Genomic DNA, 24,822 nt, shown 5'->3' with positions numbered 1-24,822 from the left:
TTTTATTCGTGGGACGAATGACTATTTCAAAGTCACAGAAGAGCTTGCTGCACTGCAAAGCATCAAAGGAACAACTACAGGAGAGGATATCTATGAAAAGGTTTGCCAAACTGTGAATGGTTTGGAGCTGAACTGGGCTAAACTAGCCAGCGTGACAACTGATGGTGCTCGTAGCATGGTGGGGTCTAAGAAAGGAGTAATTGCTCGCATTAACCAAGAGATGGACAAACATAACCATTCTCATCCAATAGCCATACACTGCCTCATCCACCAACAAGCGCTGTGTAGTAAATCACTGAAGTGGGACTCTGTTAACTTCATTAGAGCTCATGCACTAAACGACAGACAATTTCAGGAATTTCTGTCTGAGCTAAATGTTGACTATGAAGATGTTCTGTACCACACAGAAGTCCGTTGGCTGAGTCGAGGGAGAGTTTTGAAACGTTTCTATGATTTACTTCCACAGATTACAGCTTTTCTGCTTTCAAAAAACAAATAAGTACCAGAGCTCAATGATGCAGAATGGAAATGGCACCTTGCCTTTCTGACAGATGTAACAGAGCTACTCAACAGTTTCAATGTGCAACTTCAAGGAAAGGGGAAGCTCATCTGTGATATGCAATCACATGTCAAAGCATTTGACTTAAAATTAGGCCTCCTCATCAAACAAGTGAAGGAGGAAAACTTCTGCCATCTCCCCACAACTCAAAATCTATTAGCGGAAAAACCATTGGTTGCATTCCCAAACAAAACATGTGTGGATTCACTGGAAAAATTGCAAAAGGAGTTCCAATTTAGATTTAAAGAGCTTCATCTCCATGAACAGGACATACAGCTTTTCCGTAACCCATTTTCTATTGACATTGAAAATGTGGATACAATTTACCAAATGGAACTGGCTGAACTGCAGAATTGTGACTCTGAAAGACGCATTCAAGTCAAGCAGCCTTCATAATTTATATGCATCTCTCCCCTCTGAGACATATCCTCATCTCAGGAACCATGCACTCAAAATGGCAACCATCTTTGGCAGCACTTATGTCTGTGAACAGACTTTTTCCAGAATGAAACATTTGAAATCTCCAACCAGATCTAGACTAACGGATGCACACTTGCATCACTTGTTACGACTAGCAGTGACAAATATGGAACCGGACATTGACCATCTCATTAGCCAAAAGAAGGCCCATAGTTCCCATTGAAATACTGGCACGTTTGTTGATTTAACTTTACTTGTTCTTCATTTTAAATATTGTATTTTTCCCGTTTTGTTTCTTCACTTCAAAATAAGATATATGCAGTGTGCATAGGAATTTGTTCATAGTTTTTTTAACTATAGTCCGGCCCTCCAACGGTCTGAGGGACAGTGAACTGGCCCCCTGTTTAAAAAGTTTGAGGACCCCTGTTTTAGAGGGACCGGTACTATGTTATCGGCCATGGAGAGGTAATGGGCCGAGTCGATCCACCGTCCGGAATTTCAAGTTGATAGCGAAATGGGCGTTTCAACACCCGCCTTATCATCAAACGTCACGATTTATTCCCGAATCCCTCATCTTCAATCACCAAATGATCCATAATTCCATTGCCAGACTTCTCACACCTGTGCCTATAAACAAGACCACATCACACCACAATACTCTGATCCCTCCAATGGCTCCGAATTAAGTCCCAGATCAACTCCAAGCTTTCTCTCACCCTCCTGGCCTACCTCTCCCCATGCACGCTGCTCCACATCCCCCCTTTCAACTCCAGCAACCAAGGCCTTGTGTCAAGGCCCCAAGTTAAACCTTTTACTCTGTGAGACGTCACACCCCTTCTCCTCTGCTGACTCCACGGTCTAGAATTCCTTCCCAAACTGTGGATTCCCCTCGTTTCTGTCCAGACACATCGTCCTCTCCTCCAGCCAAGGAGCTCGTTCCTTAATCAAAAAAAATGTGCACTGACCCCTTGATTATCAATGGGCGGATTATCTGGGTTACGGATTGACTGGGCTTGTGAAAAATGATATCTCCTTACGCTTCCACACAGATGCTGCTCGCTGCTCCTTACTCACTGCTGTTCAGTGACTCACGGGCCCGCAAAAACCATTACTTTAAGAAACAATAAAAACAGACGGCACATTGTACGTCTTAACCCCGATTGCACGTAGGTGAACAATAAATAAGAGTTTATAGCATAATTTACACATGATATGCATTATCCATGTTTTAGTTTTATCCGGGCCACCGCCCAACCCCCGAAATTACCCCAGATTAATCGAGATATCACTCTGGTTCCGATACCCCTCCCTTATCCCGTGTTGCACGTCCCACTATTGTGCTTAGGCACCACTAACGCAACAGTCATCTACAGCTCGTTTTGTCTATCCGCTACTACATGAAGGCCTTCCCCTATGTCTTTCCGTCATGAGGATGGTTTGACCATACTTCACCACACTGGTGAGTATGGGTTGATGCTAAGGCTGCAAAGGACGAGTTCAGATATGTTTAGATGTGGCCGGGAATCAATCGGGTCACGGGGTTCCTTGCGCAAATTGCTAACCATTGCGCCACCATTCCATCCCCTCTCTGCCCGAACTTCCCCTCCTCCCTTCCCCATAATTTTGTATGTATGCTGAACTTCTTCCCCACCGTATGTAACCAATTGTGCTAACCGCAGGTGCAAACTCCATCCCTCCCCAACTTACCGACCCATTCATCACACCCACTCATTGTCGCTTTCATTGTCGTTTATTTTAACCTTATGGCGATACCCCGTGGTACCATAGTACCCCGGCTCTCACGTAATGTCCGTGATGCAGTCATTTTTAGTCTGTTGATGGTCGGCGATGGGGCAATCGACTCATCTCGACGAGCTGTACACGATGCACCACTACGGTGCATACGACCGTTCAGGGTTTCAGCGAAATCGTCCTCGCTGCGTTTCGACATCGCGGAGTGGCACTGATTTCGGATTGCTTGTTACCCCAATCACGGAGTGAAGTACACCCCTAGAAAAAATTGTGTCCCAGAAATAAAATATTTAATTGCCTCGGCCATTTTGTATTATTTGGTACCCCGGGGTAGCGTCATAAGGATAATTTCAACGCGTCATCGTTTTCATGCACCACCATCCCCTTCTCATCAACTCGTCTCATCTCACCGCACAATTCTGGTAGTACAAACAAGTAATTCTACGTTAAGCGCCTTGTTTCAGGCGCGATGTAAATTAAAATCAGGCGAGAATCCACGCTGTATTGCGCTGTAATCGCAAGATCAGAGAGCAGTTTGGGCACGGAACTGGTCAAGCAAGGGCGATGGTCAGGCACAAATTCAACATGTTCTGGAAACGAGGCATCGCGACACATCCCCGCTCGACAAAAAAAATGCTCAAGGTCCCTGCCCGATACAGCTGAGCCGGCTTCTGAGAATGACCGTTTACGGAACCGACCGCGACGCCCGGCGGAGTTCGCGTTGTACTCACGTCCGCTGCCGAGCTCCTCAAACAGATACGCCAACTTTTGCCATTCCGTCGAGTTGGTGTCACTGGGTGGCTCGAGAGGCACGAAGGCCCTGAAAGACGGAGGAGGCGAGACAAAACAGTCATTCGGAAACAACACAAAATGAGCGTTCACACCAATACCAACACCCGCCATTCGCCACTGAGTGATGGTGACGTCACCACGGCGCCTGTGCCAGGCCAGGTGCACTTTGAGGCCGCGTGAAGTGTCGACGGCCCGCCGGCAGTAGGTCACGGGACACTCCCAGCAGGTGCCATGGGTTCGTCTGACTAAGATGACTGGCAGGTGCACGACCTGTACCCCCCCAACTGTGCCAACTTGCTCCGTGCGTTGTTATGAGCATCGCTCCTCTGCCTTTCGTTGCTGTTGGAGGGCGTTCACCCCGACGCACACACACAGACACGACCTGTGGCCAGAAGGCCCCCTTTGATTCGCGCACTCGACCCGCAATCAGGCGGTTGCAATGCTTACACGATCCAACCCAACAACCAAAGAGGAATCAACCTACGAACATCCTGGCTCCTGTCAAGGGAATATAGAGTTTCCACCGCAGGCTCAGGCTCACAAGCTAAAACGTCATCCAATTATTTACTCCGTTGACACGAGCAAAACGAATTGTCCACTTTTTATTATTAATAAAACGATCAATATGATGACTATTATAATAATAGTATCAATTCCAATGCAAAACCATTTTCATTAATGTACAGAGAGTGTGACGCTGGATCCTGCATGAATAATCGTGGCAGTTAGGGACGGCTTTCACACCGCAGTAGATGGACGATGGATTATGATGATGACGATAGAGTATAAATACATTGTCATCAGCACAACGCAAAACAATAGGTGTACTTAAAGTTACACAATTTTCGTAGATTTTACATCACATGGGTTGTTGCCCTCCCACAATGCAAGGGCTGCCAGGTGTCAAAGGGCAAGGCACAATTACATCGTTCACTCGAGCAGAAAATGCGCGACAAATTTCAACAAGTTGTATTTTTTTTTACCAATGAAAAGTATGTAAAAAAATGTTTGAGCTCAAGTGGTCAATTTGAATTTTGCATCGAGGGAGGGGGTGGGGAAAGTTGGCACTGGAAAACCAAGCAGCAATCCTCTGCATCGCTTGGCGATCATCAGAGGTGGGGCGGTGTCCCACACAAAGGGCTTCGGCTTAGCTGAGCCGAGCCGGGCACAGATAATGTGCCCAAGCTCACTAACTAGGGACTTCCACTGGTGTCGTGGTATGACAAAACGCTTTGCTTTTGGTAAGAAGACGATCAGAGATGTTTGGAGCTATTTAAGTCCCGTGTTGAAAACTCGCCTCTTCAAACTGACCTTTACCCTCCATAGTTCTGGCCGTTTACCCTGCGGGTTCTGTTGATGTCCCGCTTTCCATACACGGTGGCATTTTGGAATTTACAGATGAAATACGCCTTAGAAATGTCAATCATTATTGTTAGTATGTGCAAATACATAGACGTTTGGTGAAGCTCAACTCGATACGCAATGATGGAAATCCTACATTGCGATGATCAAGAGGTTATCGTGGCTAATGGACAATGTCATTGATGCCACCACACCGTGCCCGCTTCTCTTGCACAGCTGATACCTGATTTCCAAAGTCTGCCATTAAAGTCACCCACCATTTGACTTTGGGTCCTCGCTTTCATTCTCGACCTGTGGGTAACCACTCCAATGCCCGTCTCGGTCACCCAGACCTCCGCCCGGCACACGCGTCCCACATATCGCAACCTCCCCTCCCCCTTGATTATTTCCACAATGTTTTCATACCATCCTCTCTATCAAACTCCCCAGCGTCTTGTCCTGCACCTTGCCATCACATTTCTAGCGTGTTCTGCCACAAGTCGGGAACAGATTTCCTGCTCGCTTTGTTAAACTCTGGCTCGCTCACCAGGACAGTAACAGGGGGCCATTGATTCTATACTGCTTTAATCAAACATCTCATCACAGACTCAATTCCGTGTACAAGAACAACCGCTGCTAATGTCACCAAAAGATACGGCCCATTTATATTGAGCTTGGTAGGACGATGGCTGGAATCAGCTGACAAACCTTAAAATCTCACAGCCAAGTCGAGTGCTCTCTTACAAAACCACATGGATGCATTTTTTTTTATAGGCAACCAACTACGCAGCACATTTTAAAACAACGGAGCGGTTTTCGTGCATTCAGGGTGTATTTTAGAACCTTGAATACCACAAGAATGATCTGTTAACAAATATTTTATTATTCAGTCAAGCTGAGATAGGACTGCGAGCTACCATTTCAACAATTGCAACGACAAAGATAATAACGGTGATGGAAAATTTGATGCATCAATTGCTACCAGGCAAGACAATGCAAATTACACATGAGTAAAAAAATAGATAACATTTTCCACGGGAAACGCATCGACTCTCATCAAGAGGAATGATCTGGATTGTGGAAGCCAGCAGTTTAGCCACTTGTTGCCAAGACAGAAGATTGCAAAAAATGACACAAAGTAGAAAAAAAAATGTCTCATGATTGTTTAGAATGAAAAGGTAATGTCAAATCAGATTAACTAAGAGCCTTTCATAACCTCCAAATGTTTTGAAATTGGCTTATTTAAATCAAAATGCAAACTCGCAATATCTTAAGCTATTGCCAACCAGCACGAACGAGGGACTCCTTCCAACACTTTATTTCACAATTCCAACAGCAACCATCTGCAAGTGTATTTTTTCCCCCACACATTATCCAATCGTGAATGCATTTGAAAAGTATGAGCGGTAATTATTAAATTGGCCAGTTGGTCCCTGCGGTTAGAGTTCTCAGGCTCAATCAGAAGCTTGCAAATTAAAATCTTGGTAATGGGTTGACTAAGCCCAGCGTCCTTCGAAGCCAATTAAACGAATACCAATTCAAGTAGAATTAAACGGCAGTTTTCCTGTGCACATCCTGGTCCTTGCCATGGGAATGTGCTATTTTCACCAATAGTTTAGGAGCACTAGCGGTGATGAGTCCGGTCCTGGTGGCTCGTTTAAATAGAGATCAACCTTCGAACAAATTATACTGCCAATCCCTGCCCCAGGCCCCCAGCTACAGCCAGGCCGACCCCCCCCCCCCCTATTCCTTTCACTACCCATTTCACTACCCCTATCACTACCCCAACCCCGATCACTACCCCAACCCCTATCACTACCCCAACCCCTATCACTACCCCAACCCCGATCACTACCCCAACCACCACCCCTATCTCTATCACCACCCCTATCACTACCCCAACCCCTATCACTACCCCAACCCCAATCACTATCCCTCCCTTGACCGCTCTCGCCTATCCTCCTGTCACCATAACAACACCACTTTGAATAACCCCGCTATCATCTTATTCTTGGTTCTTTTGGTAAAGTCACGTAGATAGAAAAGAAAGAACCAAGAATATCAATTCCTGCATTCACGAAAGTTTTAAGTAAACAGTTTCACTATTATCTCATGTACAATGTAATACTTGTTGCAAAGCGCCTTGGATTTAGGCGCTACATAAATATACATGAGATGAGATTCTCACGTTGACAAAAGGGCTGAAATGAATCGCCTTGACGATTTAACCGAACGTGTGTGTGTGTGTGCGTTGCGCAGCGTTTAGTGGGGAGCGGTAGTGTAGCGGTTAGCGCGCTGCGCTATGAATCCGGCGACACGAGTTCGATTCCCGCTCACGGCCAACACCAGTGACGATTATCTGAACCAGTCCCGGGCCTCCCCTAGGTCGACTCAGCCTCAAATGAGTACCTGGTGCGGTGTGTAAACATCGCCACTAGGGAGACAAAGGCGGTCGGGCGTGGTGCTGGCCACCCACCCCCTCGTGTGCCGTTCCGGCCTTCATAGGTGCTCGCTAACAGCACTTGCCCCTACAGTCTGTTAAGGCTATATGGGGGATCTTTGTCTTTGCTCAGCGGTTAGCGCGCTGCACTACAAACCCCGGCGACGCGAAGTTCGAATCCCACTCACGGCCAACAGCAGTGACGATTACCTGCATCAGTCCTGGGTCTTCCCTAGGTCGACTCAGCCTCAAATGAAAACCTAGTGTGCGATGTGTAAACATCGCCACCGGGGAGACAAAGGCATGGTGCTGGCCGGCCACCCCATCGTGTGCTGTGCCGGCCTTCATAGGTACTCACTAACAGCACTTGCCTCGGCAGTCTGTGCAGGCTATACGGGGGATCTTTATTTTTGATGGAGATGCTGGATAGTTTTCATTCAAAATGAACACAATTCAGCATGTGAATCAGACACTTTGACTTTCAATAACCTGAGAAACACAACTATTAATGCCGTCATAAATATGGAAATAAAGCAAGCCCCCTTGAAGTGTTTTTAGCGATCGGCAAATTACTTTATAAATTGTTTTCTCCACAAGAGATGAATCCTGCTCAGACCTCTATGACTTTGATGGTTTGAAAAATATAAACAACACGAACAAATGTATATATATATTATTTACAACAATGAAGCCTCATAATGTGTCACGGATTTGCTTGTGACGTTGATCAATAACAAAAACTCGACACATTTCGTCAGTAAATCCGGGGGGGGGTGCTTGTCACCTAAAGAGGAAGAACATATAATTGGCGACGTTTCGGGGCAACGACCTGTCGTCACGGCACACACGCAGGAGGACAACAGGTCACGCGCACACAACCTCCGCGCCGTACGAAGATCCGTCCGTGCATTATTACACGGCCGCGTGACCTGCAACACGCCTCGAAAATATCGTGGTGCATTTAAGTGTTGCCGGTGCGTTAATGAGTGGGGCCGCTTCAAAGGCCCGTTCGGCGCGCAAGCGCATCGATTCTGTGCTGGGTCGGCGCTGGGTCTGCGGCACATCTGAGCACCTGCTAATCGCCGCTCATTATTGCGCAGCGGCCCAAGCAATCAGGCTTTGGGGCGGTTCACGTAGCTCTCGGCGCCCATCATTCAGGCCCTTAATGAGCGCTCTCTCTCTCTCTCTCTGTGTGCCGCCCAATAAATAGCCGGTGGGTTGGGAAACATCACGCCTCAATTTGCTGCATGCAGGGCTCCTGTGTTTGAAGTCTGGATATGAAAAGCATTTCTGTGTCTTGACGCAGAGGTTGGACCGGACGGTCAAACAACCGACTACATCTTCACGTGCGGGCAAGGTGTCCCGCCGCTCATATGAGCGTGCGTTCGCGCTCATATCTACCGACACTCCACATTCTCATAGCAGCAGCAGAAATTGTAATTCTCTATCGGCACCACACCCGTGCGATGTGCCATTTCATTCTCGGTATTCGTGAAAAAAAATTTGTTCCTGTGCTCAAACCAACATTGATCAGCACTCATCCCTGTTGGCTGCCCTGAGGCAGAACTTGAAATTTCACTTTCCTGCAGCGGAGACCAGTTTTTCTCCACAGAACAATGCATCGGTGACTTCCCATGAAGCAAAAACAATTCATTGACTCCAGGGGGATGATGGACTGCGTCAATCCCAATGGAGATTTGTACTCACAACCTTCTGACTGCAAGACTGTCGCTCCAACTGCGGCACCACCCAGGCCCATTCTTTGAATAAAAATCCCAAGGATAAAATATGCCTCGAGTCTTGCTTATTCACATGGAATCCTAAGAATAACACTGCAAGATGGCACCATATGTCTCTCCAGGGTGCGTAAAATAAGAACCACTTTGACGAACATCATCAGCAGTGGCCTTGAGTAAAGACTCATCACCGCCAGAGGAAATGTGTAATTTACACCACTATCATAGAAATTGCAAACAGAAGATAATGGCCATTTGCAAAAGGAACCCTAACAATCATAAGTGGGCCCCTCGAGTCCTTGTAGGGTGAAGGGCCTCATTGAGCTTCTGCCAATCCTTCGTCGGGGTGCGTCACCGTGTCCTCGGAGAGCGCCGGCAACCACCAACCGTGGCCAGCTTGGCTTGTGGCAATGCGGAGGGGGGAAGAGGTGAAGAAGGGGGGGAAGGGGTGTGTGGCGCTGGCCATTTGGGGACATGCCTTAATCCCACCCCGTTCGGGCCAGTTGGAGCGGGGGGGGGGATAAGGAGACACAATGAATTTTCGCGCCCGAGCGATCAACAAGCTCTGGACCGCTCGCTGCGCCGAACAAGCAGCTGTTGCAGATCGCAGCGAGGAAGTGTCGTTGTTCCTTGGATAGCGTCGATCCACTCCAATGGACTCCACTCGTCATCTTCGTCGGCGTCATAACGCTGCTGGTGCCATCGGCTGTCGCGGAGAAGCTGCCGAAATTGATGAAAGAAAAAAAACTATGAAACAATTTTTATGTTACCAGGTAAGGCCCACTGAGCTATATCGCTATTTTTTAGACGCAACCTGGCCACAATGATAACTCAACGAAGTGGCTTATCACGTGAAAATTCATAGCGGCGGAATACTCTAAATGCCTGTTGATTCTAAATGTGGAGGGACAAAACCAAAGGAAAAATCCACAATACAATGGAGAGAACATGCAAACTCCATACATACAGCAGGCGTCTGGGTCGGGATCGAACCCATGCCCTCCTGCATACCAGGTGAGGTAAATAACATCTCGCCACCGAGGCACCCAAAACATTTTTTTTATTGGGAGCCATTCCGATGAGAGACTAAATGCATGCAAATGAAGAACAGGGGAAAACGGCCCAGAGGAAGAGAAAAAAAAGTAAAAAGTAAAAAAAGAACAATAAAAATATATAATACAAATCACCCGAACCAGCAAGTTTCCCTCTGCCTGACAGCTTGTGCAGAAAGAATACGTTGACTGTGGCGAGGTCACATGACAGGGCGCCTGTGCCAGAAGAGGCACGCACCTGGGTAGCCCTCTTTCTGTGGACGGCCGTGGGAAGATGCGACCTGTGCAGGTTATCTACACTTATGCAGGCACCTTCACTCACGAATACAATTTTGAGTTTCCTAGCAATCCTCGTTCGAGTCTTGAGAGATTTCTGCAGAATCCCCTCACGCTGCAAATAAAAGAGATCCCACGGTCAGACGAGAAAGGCGGTGACTCTGGCAGTCGTGTAAGGGTGTTCATTGACTTTGAATCTTTTTCCGATGATGAATGCATGCCCTAAAGTGCACGACAATAAAAACCAGTGAGAAAATATAAAAGCAAAGCGGCTGTTCTTTCCCCCGATAGCACCACCCATGGTTCGCAGAAATTTGAGCTAAATCTACCATCGTGACAGTATGTATTTGTCAATCTCCTAAGTGCACAGATGTCCAAACATGCACGAGTTTTTACGTCAGGAGAGATGTGTTCCAAGAATCACTCATTTGATCATTCATTCATTAGATATTGACTGTGATCGTTTTTCTTGCAGAAGGGACATACATTATTCACTCACTTTTTTGTTTACGCGTTTATTTTTTGTAACGTTATTACTCATTTACTCCCCCCCCCTCCCGACCCCCCTCCCAAAACATCCGTGGGTTTATTTGTCGCTCGGATGGGCCACAACTAAAGCGCGCTCTCGCCGCACGCTGCTGTCGATGCAATAACGGGAACGCATTGGAACGATCATGGTGCCACTGCCTTCCCCGTGAGAGTGAGCAGCGTGTGTGCATGTCCGTGCGTGTGTGGGTGGCGGCAGCAGTGTGGTGGCGAGATGTTAACTACCTCGCCTGGTGTACAGGTGGGCCGTGGGTTCAATCCCGACCCTGACGCCTGCTATATATTTGGCGTTTGCATGTCTCTCTCTCATCATCATCATCATCACGGTGGCTAGGAGATGTTAACTACCTCTCCTGGTATATAGGTGGGCCGTGGGTTCGATCCCGACCCTGACGCCTGCTGTATATTTGGAGTTTGCGTGTCTCTCTGTCATCATCATCATCACGGTGGCTAGGAGATGTTAACTACCTCGCTTGGTATACAGGAGGTCGTGGGTTCGATCCCGACCCTGACGCCTGCTGTATATGTGGAGTTTGCGTGTCTCTCTCTCATCATCATCATCATCATGGTGGCTAGGAGATGTTAACTACCTCGCCTGGTATACAGGTGGGCCGTGGGTTCGATCCCTACCCTGACGCCTGCTATAAATTTGACGTTTGCATGTCTCTCTCTCATCATCATCATCACGGTGGCTAGAAGATGTTAACTACCTCGCCTGGTGTACAGGTGGGCCGTGGGTTCGATCCCGACTCTTGACGCCTGCTGTATATTTGGAGTTTGCGTGTCTCTTTCTCATCATCATCATCACGGTGGCTAGGAGATGTTAACTACCTCACCTGGTATATAGGAGGTCGTGGGTTCGATCCCGACCCTGACGCCTGCTGTATATTTGGAGTTTGCGTGTCTCTTTCTCATCATCATCATCATCACGGTGGCTAGGAGATGTTGACTACCTCGCCTGGTATACAGGAGGTCGTGGGTTTGATCCCGACCCTGACGCCTGCTGTATATTTGGAGTTTGCGTGTCTCTCTGTCATCATCATCACGGTGGCTAGGAGATGTTAACTACCTCGCCTGGTATACAGGAGGTCGTGGGTTCGATCCCGACCCTGACGCCTGCTGTATATTTGGAGTTTGCGTGTCTCTCTCTCATCATCATCATCATCACGGTGGCTAGGAGATGTTAACTACCTCGCCTGGTATACAGGAGGTCGTGGGTTTGATTCCGACCCTGACGCCTGCTGTATATTTGGAGTTTGTGTGTCTCTCTCTCATCATCATCATGACGGGCATTAAACGACGAATTAAGTACAAATTATTAAGTTATTTACAACAGATTTAAACTGTTAAAGCGAGCTCTCCTTGCAGGTTGCCTAGTGACATATCCATAATTGCTCGCAGAATTTTTAATAAGTTGCCTAAAGTTTGCCTCTGGGTTTTGAACATTGGCACTGAATCATAAGCAGGCCTAAAATAGGTCAGTTTAGTTAAGGCGCCACTGCTACCATCTCTAAAATACACTCGTCATGATATTTTATCTCGAGAAATCAAAAGACTATTTTCTTAATATAATGTAGCCGCGAGTCATTTTCTCGATCATCCGTAGACTTACCCCACTCATCTCACTCTACCCCACGCACTCTCCCACCTCTCCCCTCGTTAATTCACTCTGCTCACTTTCACGTAAACTCCGCTCGAGCAAACCCACGGGTCTTCTGACAAAAAATGCCCAAGCGACGGGAGGTGTCGCTCCTTCTCTGCTGCTACCCCCCCACCAATTTGGAATGCCTCCTCCACCCAGCCGTCCATGCTGTGGACTCCCTACGCTTGATACTCTTAGTTCTTTCGGTAAAGTCACGTAGGTAAAACATGAAATCAAAATTAATACAAATAAATAAAAAATAACAAATAAAATCACGACGTTTCGGAGGCAACACAAGCTTCCGTTTTCAGGTGAAACAGTGTTGCCTCCGAAACGTCGTGATTTTATTGTTTTTGTTTTTTATTTTTATTAATTTTGATTTAATTTTTTACCTGCGTGACTTTACCGAAAGAACTAAGAGTATGAATCCTTGCAGTCACGAAAGCTTCAAATCTAGAATCCCTACGCTCGCTCATGTTCAAGCTCAGACTCATGGGGCACTACTCATCTCCCCTCGTGTCTCTATGATTAACTATCCATCACCTTTGAGCTCGTTCCTATCGCACGTTAATTTAAAAACGTAAAATTCCTTCCTCGCATCCCCGCGATGCGCCACTTTTTCGCACGGCATCTTGCGATGTCGTTGCGTTTAAAAGCTGTTTTAAATTAAATAAGAAAAAATCACTGTCTAGAATTCATTCAGGTGGGGTGGGTGCACGCCCACTGAGACGACCTGAAAAATGCCGATCACGCGTTGGGGATGGTTCCTATTGTTTACCGTGAGAACAATACCAGAGGGCAAGGATTGCGTACAACGTCCACGACACGATGGCGCTCATCTCTGCACCGGTGGCTCCGAGCCAACGGTGGGAATGCTGGCGCGGCGAGCGCCGGTATACCTATGTACGTTGAACTTCTTTTCGCACCATAGGTTGCCGACCGTACTAATCGGAGGTGGGACGGCACGCGCAGAGCAAGCGTGAGGTCGCGAAACGCGGCACGAGCTCCCGAGTTCTGAAACGTGGAATTGTTTCTCTTTTTTTGGGAAAAAGTGAGATATTTTCAATTGCTGGTTTTAAACAAATATTTTCAAAAATTTAAGACTTACTAATTGGATTTTTTCTGGATCTTAAGCAGCAATCGCTGTTATTCATTGTCACATTTAAAGGGATTATAGCCCTTTAGTTACAGAACCTACTGGAAAGCAAGGCACATACAAAAAATTATTTATTTAAATTATTTAAGACGCAAAATACGGTGTTGCTGCTGCTGCTGCTTTGGTAAGTGGTGCACAAAATAAAAGCCCAGAAACTCAACAGATTCATCAATAACACTGCCAGAGGAAACATTACGTGACAGGTGATGTTTCGTACAATGTCCTGCTGCTATGAAGAAGCAACACTGCCTGAAATGTTTGTTTTCCTCTGTAAACAGAAAGAATTATGAAATAGGCGATTTTCACCGTGATGGCAGGAAACACACCGCCTACTCAGATAAGGTCCCGGGATTCTTTAACTTACCCTGTGGCTAACGCACCTGCAGTATCAACCAGAGGCAGTTCATTCCAAAGTCTCATTGCATCACAGGCAAAATGCAAATTCACCCTTCGCAAGGCAACATCTGCGGAACTGGCCAACCGGAGTCGCGAACATATGGATGGAGTGCAATTCACAGAAGCAGGCGAAATAACGCTGGCTCACCCAATCAGAAGCAGCACTCCGCACACGACGACAAAGCCAATGGTGTACTTGAAGGCAGTGCAGAGCCGCTGAAACGCAAGCACACACAAACACGAGTCACGGTCCCGTCACAGCTGTAACCGTCAAGGGGGAAACACAGCCGGGAGAGGTCACACACGGAAAAAGATGGGGGACAAACCGAGACCTCGCATCAGTGGTCGCAAACGGGTTTTGATTCCTTACCCGTACCCGGCCGCACCGGGGTCGCAAACGGGTACCCGTACCCGTACCCGGCCCGTACCCGGCCCGTACCCGTACCCGGTAGGGTATCGGGTACCCAGTTGTGACCTCTGCCTCGCATCAAGCTGGAAAGTTAACGGTGCCGATTTCATTCACTTTCGCAGCGTTTCATTACAAAGCGCTGAGAATTGGACAGTGGCCGCCGGTGGTGAACCGCAGGCAAGCAGCTGCAGAGAGCGAGGCGAGCGAGGCGCCATATCTTGCCAAACGTTGCACATTCGGCAACGCGGGCGGATCGCACCGCTCGAGGCAAAGGACGGTTTATTACTCGCGGGAAAATGCTCCGTGTACAGCAATTAGTACGGCCGATTAGAGTGGCAATTTCACACGAATAAAAACTTGCATTCTTCAAAGCGAGATTTGCCCCAAGTGCATCGGCAACAGGTTTGTTCATATTATTTGATCGTTTTTTATTTGGCTTAAACGCATTATAGGGTGCGTCGTAAGGGCGTGTACAAAGGCATAAGTCAGTCACACAAATGCATCGTTCACAAATAACTCAACTATCAGTTGACGATTATTTAATTATCGATGTAGATCACAACGTTAAAATGCCCATCATCCATCCGCGGTCAACAAAGTGAGTAACCATTCAGTTGACTGGTTATGACTTGTTATCCCGTAGACGGACTGTCACCCGCTATCACTAGCTGTGAACACAATAGGTAGGTGCCTCCACATTGTTGGTGTCTGTAGAAGGATGCAGATTTTTTTAGATACAATTTTAATAAATGTTGCGTTATTATCAATAAATTTAGTGAGATGAATGCCTAAACGCTCGGGTTTTCAGCATCATAAACGTGATTTTTACAAACACAAACACCAATTCATTTCGCTGAAGCGAGTATAAAAATGTAATCTTCTAACAGAAATTAACAATCTCATACTATCTTGATTTGAATCACTTTAGAGTAACAGACAGTATACAATCTCTTGCCAATGATTCACTTCCACCTCAAGCCTGAATTTACATCCAAAAGAGATCATCCTAAGAAATTTAGTTCAAGTTGCCTTTCTTTGGCCTTTGGCCAGATTACAAAAGTTTTACCTAATCCTGTAGGGGGTATTTAATTTTAAATTAGCATCCATTAACCCTTTGATGATTGCAGATTTAACATAAATTTGCATTTGAATTAAAAATTGCCACGTAGTTATCTGTAAATCTAGATTTTCCAATTTATAGCATTTATCAATGAATCCTTTTCTAAAAGTCTAAATGCAGAAAGAAAGAAAAACATCCATAATACAGGTTTTTTTTTGTTAAATCGCATAAATATATAAATGTGCCATTAAACCCGCCACCACCCGACACAGCCAATTAGTAAGGTTTGTTGGAGAGCCAAGCCACAACATTTTAAACATTGTAAACATTGTAAATGTTGTGGCTTGGTTCTCCACCGGTGTTTTGTTAACGTGACAAACCTTACTAATTGGCCGTGTCGGGTGGTGGCGGATTTAACGACACATTTATATATACGCGATCCAACCCCAAAAAACCTGTATTATTGATGATATTGGTCGCGAAAGCCTATGTGTATCAAAAAACACCTGAATTCTGTTACTCTTAAACCTATTCTATTTGCAATGAAGCTATCTACACTCAAATATATTCACGTGGCTTTCAAGCCAATTAATTAAAAAAGGTTAACATTTGATTTTCTCTCCCCAAGGGACCCAACACATTTAACACGTCCCAGCTTCTCGGTGACAAAAATGGTTAAGCCCATTCCAGTGGGAAACTGTATCAGGAAAGGCCTGATTAATTGATCCGCTTAATTAAACGGTGACAATGTTTTACCCATCCATATCGACTGCCTAAACGATGCGAATGAAAAGAATTGTAATGAATCTTCAGACAGCTTTAAATGGGCATTTAGAAAAATGGAGTGCCCATTTGAAGCTACATTTCAAGCCAATAGAGTTTGTAAGGATTATAAAACCTTAGACTGTGACGTCATTATAAATGCGAACAGTTGATTTCAAGAAAACAACTAAAGAATACCAATGATTTCTAATAACCTAGAAAATAACAAAACATGACGTTGTTTTGCGAATCACAGAAAAGCAAAAAGCACGCATAGAAAACCATAAACGTTTGCCAAACCTTTGAACATGTCTTAACAAGGCACTCATGCATATGAGTATTCAAAGATGAACACACACAAAGATAAAAACAGTGGCATTAAGGATAACCGAAAGAAGCGGTAATACTACACGGCTGCTAACAGATTACTACAGACTTCCTCTCAGGTGTGGTTCACTGCCATTAAGTGGCCTATCAATCATTTCAAAATCACTGTCATCAATCACATCATCCCGTGGCTCTCACACTGGACCTGTCACAGCCAAGCTAGGGTCAGGAGGTCAGGCCAGGCCATTTGTAGCACAGACATGCAAAAAAGGACCGTGTCCATGGGATAAATGTGATAATAACAACAACAGCCATTTATGCATTGGAAGATGACACTGCCATTAAAAATGGGAAACACTTTGGGCCAGAATAATGCGTTGGCAAATATTCATTTTCGTCCGAATTCTGCCAAAAAAGTGTCGATGTCTCTGCTGCCGGCAGTAGTGGTGTTTAAAAGGCTGCTGTGTTTGGGAACGTTTGTTTAATGTGAATCTTACCCTTTGCCTTCAACACTACATTTCAAAGTGCCAGTCTACATTGGTAGCCCAGGGCGAGTGGTGTAAATAACCATAGCGTGGCCAATCTGTCCGTACAATAACTCTGAATATTTAAATAATCTGAACATGTATTTATATTGGAAAAATCATATGAGCTATGAAGCTCTTTTTCGCACGATGGCACTGATTTCATCCAGCTCGGGGTAATTTGTGGGTAAATTGACCCGGGACCGATATTTTAAACTGCAAGCAGCTATTGAATCGAGCGCTGAAGCCACAGTGCCACCACCCGGCTGGCTGGGTCATGCGTGCATTTATGTTGACATCGCCCCCCCTCGCAATCCAAGTCTCACCGAGCGTGTAGAATCAAATTCTTCCAGGCCCTTTTCTTCGTAATAGAAGTAGACAAATGGAATCCAAAAGAAAACGAAGAGGAGAACGAGGGAATACAGCGCTGTGAAAATAAGACACACGAACAAACAAGCACACAAACCTTGTTAGGCCTTTACCACTGCTGCATCAGCACTTGTTTGCTGTTGCTGCTGTTAGCGTGTGGGTATTTTTTTTTACTTTACTACAGTCAATTGAATTTAAAACTGTGCCCACAAAAAACCACAGGGTCAGCAGTAGTTTTAGGCCAAGGGGCCTAATTAGAGCCATTAGGCAACACAATACATTGAACGAAATTGCACAGCAATTTGGGCTTTTATTTGCATTATAACGTGATTGTTTCAGCTGCAGAGTAAAACACCATTCTTATCGTTATGAAATGTTAATATTTTGGTTCTTGATTGCTTCATGCAAAATGCAACGCCAGTGCCGAAGGAAACATTCGCTAATGCACAAATCCCTCTGCCAAAGTGCTCTGAGCCAGCACCAGAGACCTGGGTTTGAACCCTAACGCACCTGATACTGAAACAGGTGCTCAATTGCAGCGGCTCTCAGGATCTCAATGTGTTCACATAAGACCACACAAACAAAACAACCGTGACATTCCATTTGTGTGCTTAACTTAGCGTAGCTGAACTGTGAGGCCTTATTTGGCAAATGTGTGGTGAATGAGCCACTATAATCGAAACAGATTAGATCTCAATCTATCGCAAGGCTTCATAAACTCCAGTCCTTAAGCCCAGAAACTATCTGCCTGTTCCTGTTTGCCAGCCGTCTCGATTCGGATGCAAAATAAGTTGTTAGAAATTGATCACATGACTGGAATTTTTTACTACGGTGGGCTGTTTAGCTTACGAGTTTGTGAAGCCATATTAAAACTGTTGAGTAAGATAGACCCTTAATTGTTGTCTGGGCCATTCCTCAGGTTGGTTATTACACACAGTGACAAGCAGCTTGAGTTGCAATCGAGAGATGACATTTTTCTTTTATTATATTTCTCTATACATGGGAACAGCACTATCTAACAGAAACATATTCTCCTCGAATTATTATAAATCGTTTGGTTGGTACTCTGCGCCAGATCGCTCAACTCAGAACGTGGAGGTGACGAGTTGCAATCCTGGTCAAGGGATGACTAAGTCAATCATTTTTCTGGGTTTTAATTGAACGAATTTTCACTTTTGCAGCAAGTGTGCAGTGGTTATCCTTTGATGATACTGGGCAACTGCCCACACGGATGCAGAATTTCCACCACTGGGTTTGGCATCACTAAAGCATCGACGAGCACGGCGCAAAGCTCGTTTGAGTGTGCAGACCACCCTGCCCAATTTTTTTAATGAAAATATTAATCACACGCATTTTTTGCTTGGTGGGTTTACCTCAAGTTGAAACGGTCCTGGTATTGGGTAAACACTGTGACTTGGCATAGCTGGCAGAGCAAAAACGTTCATTATCGAGCGAATTTCTCCCGTGTGCAATACCGGAGTGGCGGTAGCATATCCTTGGGTTATTAAACAGAAAGGGGGCAATCGCAAGGGCACCACTTTAATTCAACAAGCAGCATCTTCAATTCTGGCGAAGCCATCACGTCAGAAGGTGTGACATTTCTGTGAGAGGATATACGTTTTAGCATTAATTTTGCCTGGAGGAATAGCAGCAGCGATGCCAAATTTTGCAAACCACGGAGGGGCTTGCAATTTGGCATCGGTTAATAATATTAATGCACGGTGACAGAGCGTGAAAGTTGGGCATATAAGAACGCGTCAATTGTCATGCTAATAACGCAGGTATCGAATTTGCGCGTGTAAAAATCAATCAAATAAGATTGATGAAAATGACACGTGAAGTACATCCTCATATTACATGTAGGCTAATGGAGCAAACAAATGTGTTTAGAGACCGAGAAGTTGAGATACACAAACAAGACGGTAAAAAAATATTCTTGCGATGATACACGACCCCTCAAATCACGACAACTCGGTGAATCGCTGGGAATGTGACCCTGTACTTTTCTGGTCGGAAAAATGACGCTCTGGACATGCTCATGCGTGTCTCGGTGTGGGACTTCAACCACTGGCTCGGTGAGGCTCACCGACAGAAATTATCACTTTTGACCAAGGTGAATTTAAGCACGGGGACATTCGATCGTGAAATCGTCTATTGTAAACAAAGACAAAGATCCCCCGTATAGCCTTAACAGACTGTTGGAGCAAGTGCTGTTAGTGAGCAGCACCTATGAAGGTAGGCACGGCACACGAGGGGGTGGGTGGCCAGCACCACGTACGGCCGCTTTTTGTCTCCCCAGTAGCGACGTTTACACACCGCACGAGGTACTCATTTGAGGCTGAGTCGACCTAAGGGAGGCCCAGGACCGGTTCAGATAATCGTCACCGGTGTTGGCCGTAAGCAGGAACCGAACTCGGGTCGCCAGGTTCGTAGCGCAGTGTAGCGCTAACCGCGGCACCACCACTCCCCACTATTAACAACACTTATACGTTGTCACGCATTTCACTGTTTTGTTGGTCGATGATTACCGACGACGACGACGATGATGATTATGAGAGGTGGGCTGAAATTCAAAGAACAGAAGCGGTGTTTTGTTGCCCCTTAGGCAGCAACTAGAGCTCTGGCAGAGAATTTAATGACACTCAGTAAAACTGATTATACAGTTTGATTAAAATAGTTTATCTTTCTTTGTAGCTTTAGATTTTTGCTTGCAGTGGATTCATTACAATTTGGAAAGATATTCCGAGCTGTGGATTTGCCCAAAGTTTCAGAAGATCAATGTCGCAAGCCAAAAAGCCACCCCACGCAGTGCACATGGGGAATGGGGGGGGAGGGGAGCGTTTAGAAACATCGTCTATCCCGGTAAACAGGAGCGGAGCGCGGCAGATTGACAATCTGGGACACGTTGTGACAGGCTCGCTGTTCAATTCCTGCGGAGGGCAAGGGTTATGCCGCCACGCTACAAATACCAAGAGACGCCATCGAGGAGAAATATCATGGAAAAGGTGACTTGTGGAGCGTTGCTCCTTCAACGCCCGACTTCACAAGCCCCGATTTGTCCAGGCCGCCGCCGGAATGTGTGGCTTCGCAGCGTTGAAACAATCACTGTCCAGCCCAGATCTAGCCCGTGGTGACTACTTATACGCTACTCTCTATTCACAAAGCCGAATGAACACACGCACGTTCTCGGCGAGTTTCAAATGGCACACGTGGCCGTGTCATGCTGAAAAAGGGCTTCATAGCTCATCCGATTCCTCCAGTCTAAACAAAGATTCTGATTCTGGATTGAGGGCCATGGGTGGACTTCTCTTCCGCTGGGATATCTTCAAAGTTAAAATAAAAATGAAGATATAAACTGCATACATATATATGCCACAAGTGCAATCATACAAAACAATACATTTGATTTGACCAAGGTCTACTGAGCAATATAGCTCTTTTTTCAGAAGTGACCTGGCCACAAATTATAACTCAACGAAGTGGCTTATTACATGGAAATTAAACGCATGTTTGCAAATGTGGAGGAAAAAAACCAGTGGGCCCAGACAAAAAAATCTACATTACCATGGGGAGAACATGCAAACTCCAAATATACAATAGACATCAGGATCGGGATCGAACCCACAATCCTCCTGCATACCAGGCAAGGTATTTAACATCTCGCCACGCAGGCGCCCAACCACACAGCAGCCTGACTGCACTCCCACAACACACAGTCCATCCAGCGCTGCCTGCCGGCTGCATTCTTGCGCGAGGCGATCTAACACAATATGGAAGAGGGTTGCGTGAGGGGGGATAATGAAGACCTCTGAAGGGTTTACACCATTGGAACCTCATTTGCCAGTAAAAAATATGATAATTGTTTTTTTACCCTTCTATCTGACAACAAAACTGACACCTTTTTTACAAGGAGTCATGTTTGCATAGACCACAATACCTGCAGTCATAATGCAAACAAAATACACAACTCTGATAATGTATGCACTGTCCTTGAAGTTGATTGGTCCACACCCGAGACAGCTTTTCTTAGAGCCTAGTCTCACATGGTGTTGGACCAGATGACGCCAAAAGGTCAACACCATGTGAGACTAGGCTCTAAGAAAAGCTGTCTCGGGTGTGGACCAATCAACTTCAAGGACAGTGCATACATTATCAGAGTTGTGTTTTTGTTTGCATTATGACTGTAGGTATTGTGGTCTATGCAAACATGACTCCTTGTAAAAAAGGTGTCAGTTTTGTTGCCAGATAGAAGGGTAAAAAAGCAATTATCACCCCTGAAGGGATCTCCTCGTCCAGGCAACTTTCCCAGTGTCCCTCTCATGGCAGCAGCGTCTGATCGAGTGGTGGCCACGACAGCTCGATCGCTCGACTCGCAAACGAGAAGGTTGAGAACGTTTGAGATGCGGTCAGGGATCGTCTCAGCCCATCAACCCTCCAAGGGCCGATAAAACGAGTACCAATGTGCACAAAGTCACCAGTGGTCAGCCGATGGCTCGTGGCGGCTACCAATGGAGATTGGCGCTGCTGATAAGGCCACTTTGAGATGATGCTTTGTGTGTTTTACTAATCAGAATCAGAATATTTATTTACAATGAAGGAATCAGATTAGTTATAACGCTCTTTTTAACAGATAACCAGTAGCGGCAGGTTAGAACGTTACAACAACAATGCATAAACGATAAGAGTGCAAAGTATGGGAAAAGTAAACAAATCACGTAATAAAATATACAAATAAAACAAAAACTATTGTTAATCTTACCAAAGCCGACTGAGCTATAATTTTCTTTTTCAAAAGCGACCTGGCCACAAATGATAGCTCAACGAAGTTGCTTATCATGTGGAAATTTATATCAGCAAAATAATCTAAATAATCTGAACCAAGTAGCCAACAGGAGCGGTACCAAGGCCCTCACCAGCCCCATCCAAACACAGCCACATCCACCGCTCTGCGAACCACACAGTACATTTTGATTGTGTTGTGGTATGGGGTGCGGTGGCAACGTGGGGTTAGTGCAGGGGTCGACAACCAAAATAATGAGACATTTGTTTCGAATTCAGTAAAAAAAACTCTATATTTCAAGAGCCGTGATGTTTGTGAATACGAGACGGTCGTCTTAAATAAATAACGTCACGAAGCGGTCCTTAAAGAGCCGCAGGTTGCTGACCCCTGGGTTAGTGGATCGTGATATGCGAGACACCTTCTGGCAAGGTAGCATCTAGCTGGCCTGCAGGGGGAAGTACAGCAAGCAGGCTTCAAATCTGGGGCCGTCACGTTTAGATACTCTGTAAATCCAATGCTTTGTATATTGACACTTTATCTTGTGATACCACATAGCATATATTTACATTTGTGGCATATGTATTTTTTTTTTATCATGCAACGGTAATGTCGCGATGGCGATGTGTGTTTAACATGATGCTCTTAAACAAATTTGGCCTTATTTTACGTGAATACATTTTTACGGTGAACCAGTTTGATGACAATAAACTTATTTTCTTTTTACCCAAGTCTCAACGAGTATTAAGACTGCTGCAATGCGTGCGTTTTTATACGCGCACTCCAATTTCCAGCCATGGGCAAATGTGTTTTTATTGAAAGGAAAACTGCCAAACTTTGCAATGGAAGTGTGTCACATAAACCATGTAACGCGCAAGGTTTTTCATCCTTGTTTAGCAACTAAAATGGCCAGGATGCAACATGAAGAGACGTGTTCCTGGTAAATCGTATGAATAGACATGCACTGACAAGTTAACATGACCTCTAGTCTATCTGTGTCTTAGGCACAATTTGAGAGAGTACTACAGCATACCCCAAAAGGTCAAAAGGTCTCTGCTCAAACGTACGCTGGGTATTGCTCATCTCCCCTGGCGGCCCTGGGCCAGTGGTAGAAATTGAAGATTGTAAAAGTGAGGGCCAATCTCTCAATGCTTACTGACGTTTCCGTCCCCAGAATGTAGTATTCATTTTATTGACCCTAGAGATGTGATGGGCCGAGTCTATCCATAAATGACATTTAAACTCGGAACCTTTGAGCAGTCTAACCACAGCGCCACTTGGATAGATACATAAAACAGCACGTGAACATAACATATGCAAGCGTTGCTTTTCAGATTAGCATTGGATAATGATTTATTTCACAACAGGCCGAGCAATACTCCAAGCCTCCCGAAAATGTCAACAGTCATTGTCCCAACGGGCAAGGAACATGCTCTAAAATTCGGGACATGTTATTTGTCAGAAAAAAGGTCAATAATCCAGTAACACTTTGCTTAGTGTGCCATGTCATTTCTGGGTGATGAACCCGCATGTGATAGTTTGACAAGCAGGCGATGAAGACGATGACATGGGGCATGCGTAGCATTTGACACGTGCAACACGACTTTTATATATTTGAACAAGTGCTGATGTATACGTGATGGCCGGCCGGGTAGCACTGCAGTCAGAAGCCCTCTCTTGACTTACAATTCGCAAATCCACTTTGAGAGCCACACTCGGACGATCATTACAATGCGGTAAATAAATTGGGTACTAAATCGTGACTTAAAGCTTTCGTGACTGCAGGAATTCAAATTCTTGGGTCTTTCGGTAAAGTCACGTAGATAGGGTCAAAGAAAAGAATAAAAAATAAATTGGGTACCACTTTGTGAAATGTCAACAGTGGTCTCTTCCTTTGGAGAGACTGTTTCCCCTGCTAAGGGAATGTGTTCTTTTCAAAACTTGCACGTAAACTAAATAAGTAATATTTTTTAAAAACTTTTTTTTAAACATGCTTTAATGAAATGTACCGTACTAGTAATGGAAGAACTCCACGACTCCAGGAAGTGGCCCCGAGGCTTGCCACAACGTAAGGGACCGTGGCCAATTACAGCCAACGTCAGTTGAGCGTGGACAATTAGACCCAAGCCGAAACATAACATATACAAAATAATGTTTAAAAATATATATTTTCTTATTTTTAATGATAGAATATAGTATTGTCATCAGTATGACATAAGTATACCAAATTTGCAGTTGATACCACATTGGAAAGTGGGTTAAAATTGAGTTACAAGATTTGAGGATACAACAGACAAAGTTAATAAAAAGCGTGTAAAAACTAAACATTGTTTTACTTTGCCAGGTAAGGCCCACTGAGCTATACATCTCTTCTTCAGAAGCGACCTGGGCCTTCACAAATGATAGCTCAATTCAGTGGCCTGTCATCGCGTGGAAATTTATAGCAGCCAAAATACTCTTAAGACGCATGTTTCTAAGTGCGGAGG

At 45.3% G+C, this 24,822-nt stretch overlaps 1 protein-coding gene across 2 annotated transcripts in view; it reads right to left on the bottom strand.

The window, feature by feature from the left end:
* Window positions 1–24,822, bottom strand: part of LMBRD1 (LMBR1 domain containing 1) — a 328,597-nt gene that overhangs the window by 215,676 nt on the left and 88,099 nt on the right. For both annotated transcript variants that reach the window (XM_078611635.1, XM_078611644.1), the window contains exons 4-6: window positions 17,517–17,617; window positions 14,257–14,324; window positions 3,463–3,551 (exon numbers count right to left, since the gene is read on the bottom strand). In XM_078611635.1, the coding sequence (XP_078467761.1) occupies window positions 3,463–3,551; window positions 14,257–14,324; window positions 17,517–17,617 (258 nt within the window). The remainder of the gene's footprint in view (window positions 1–3,462; window positions 3,552–14,256; window positions 14,325–17,516; window positions 17,618–24,822) is intronic.

The sequence above is a fragment of the Lampetra planeri genome, chromosome 2 (genome assembly GCF_965212315.1).
Source record: "Lampetra planeri chromosome 2, kcLamPlan1.2.h2, whole genome shotgun sequence".
Lineage (NCBI taxonomy): Eukaryota > Metazoa > Chordata > Hyperoartia > Petromyzontiformes > Petromyzontidae > Lampetra > Lampetra planeri.
Note: the sequence above shows the minus strand (reverse complement) of the source record. Positions and strands in the feature narration are given on the sequence as shown.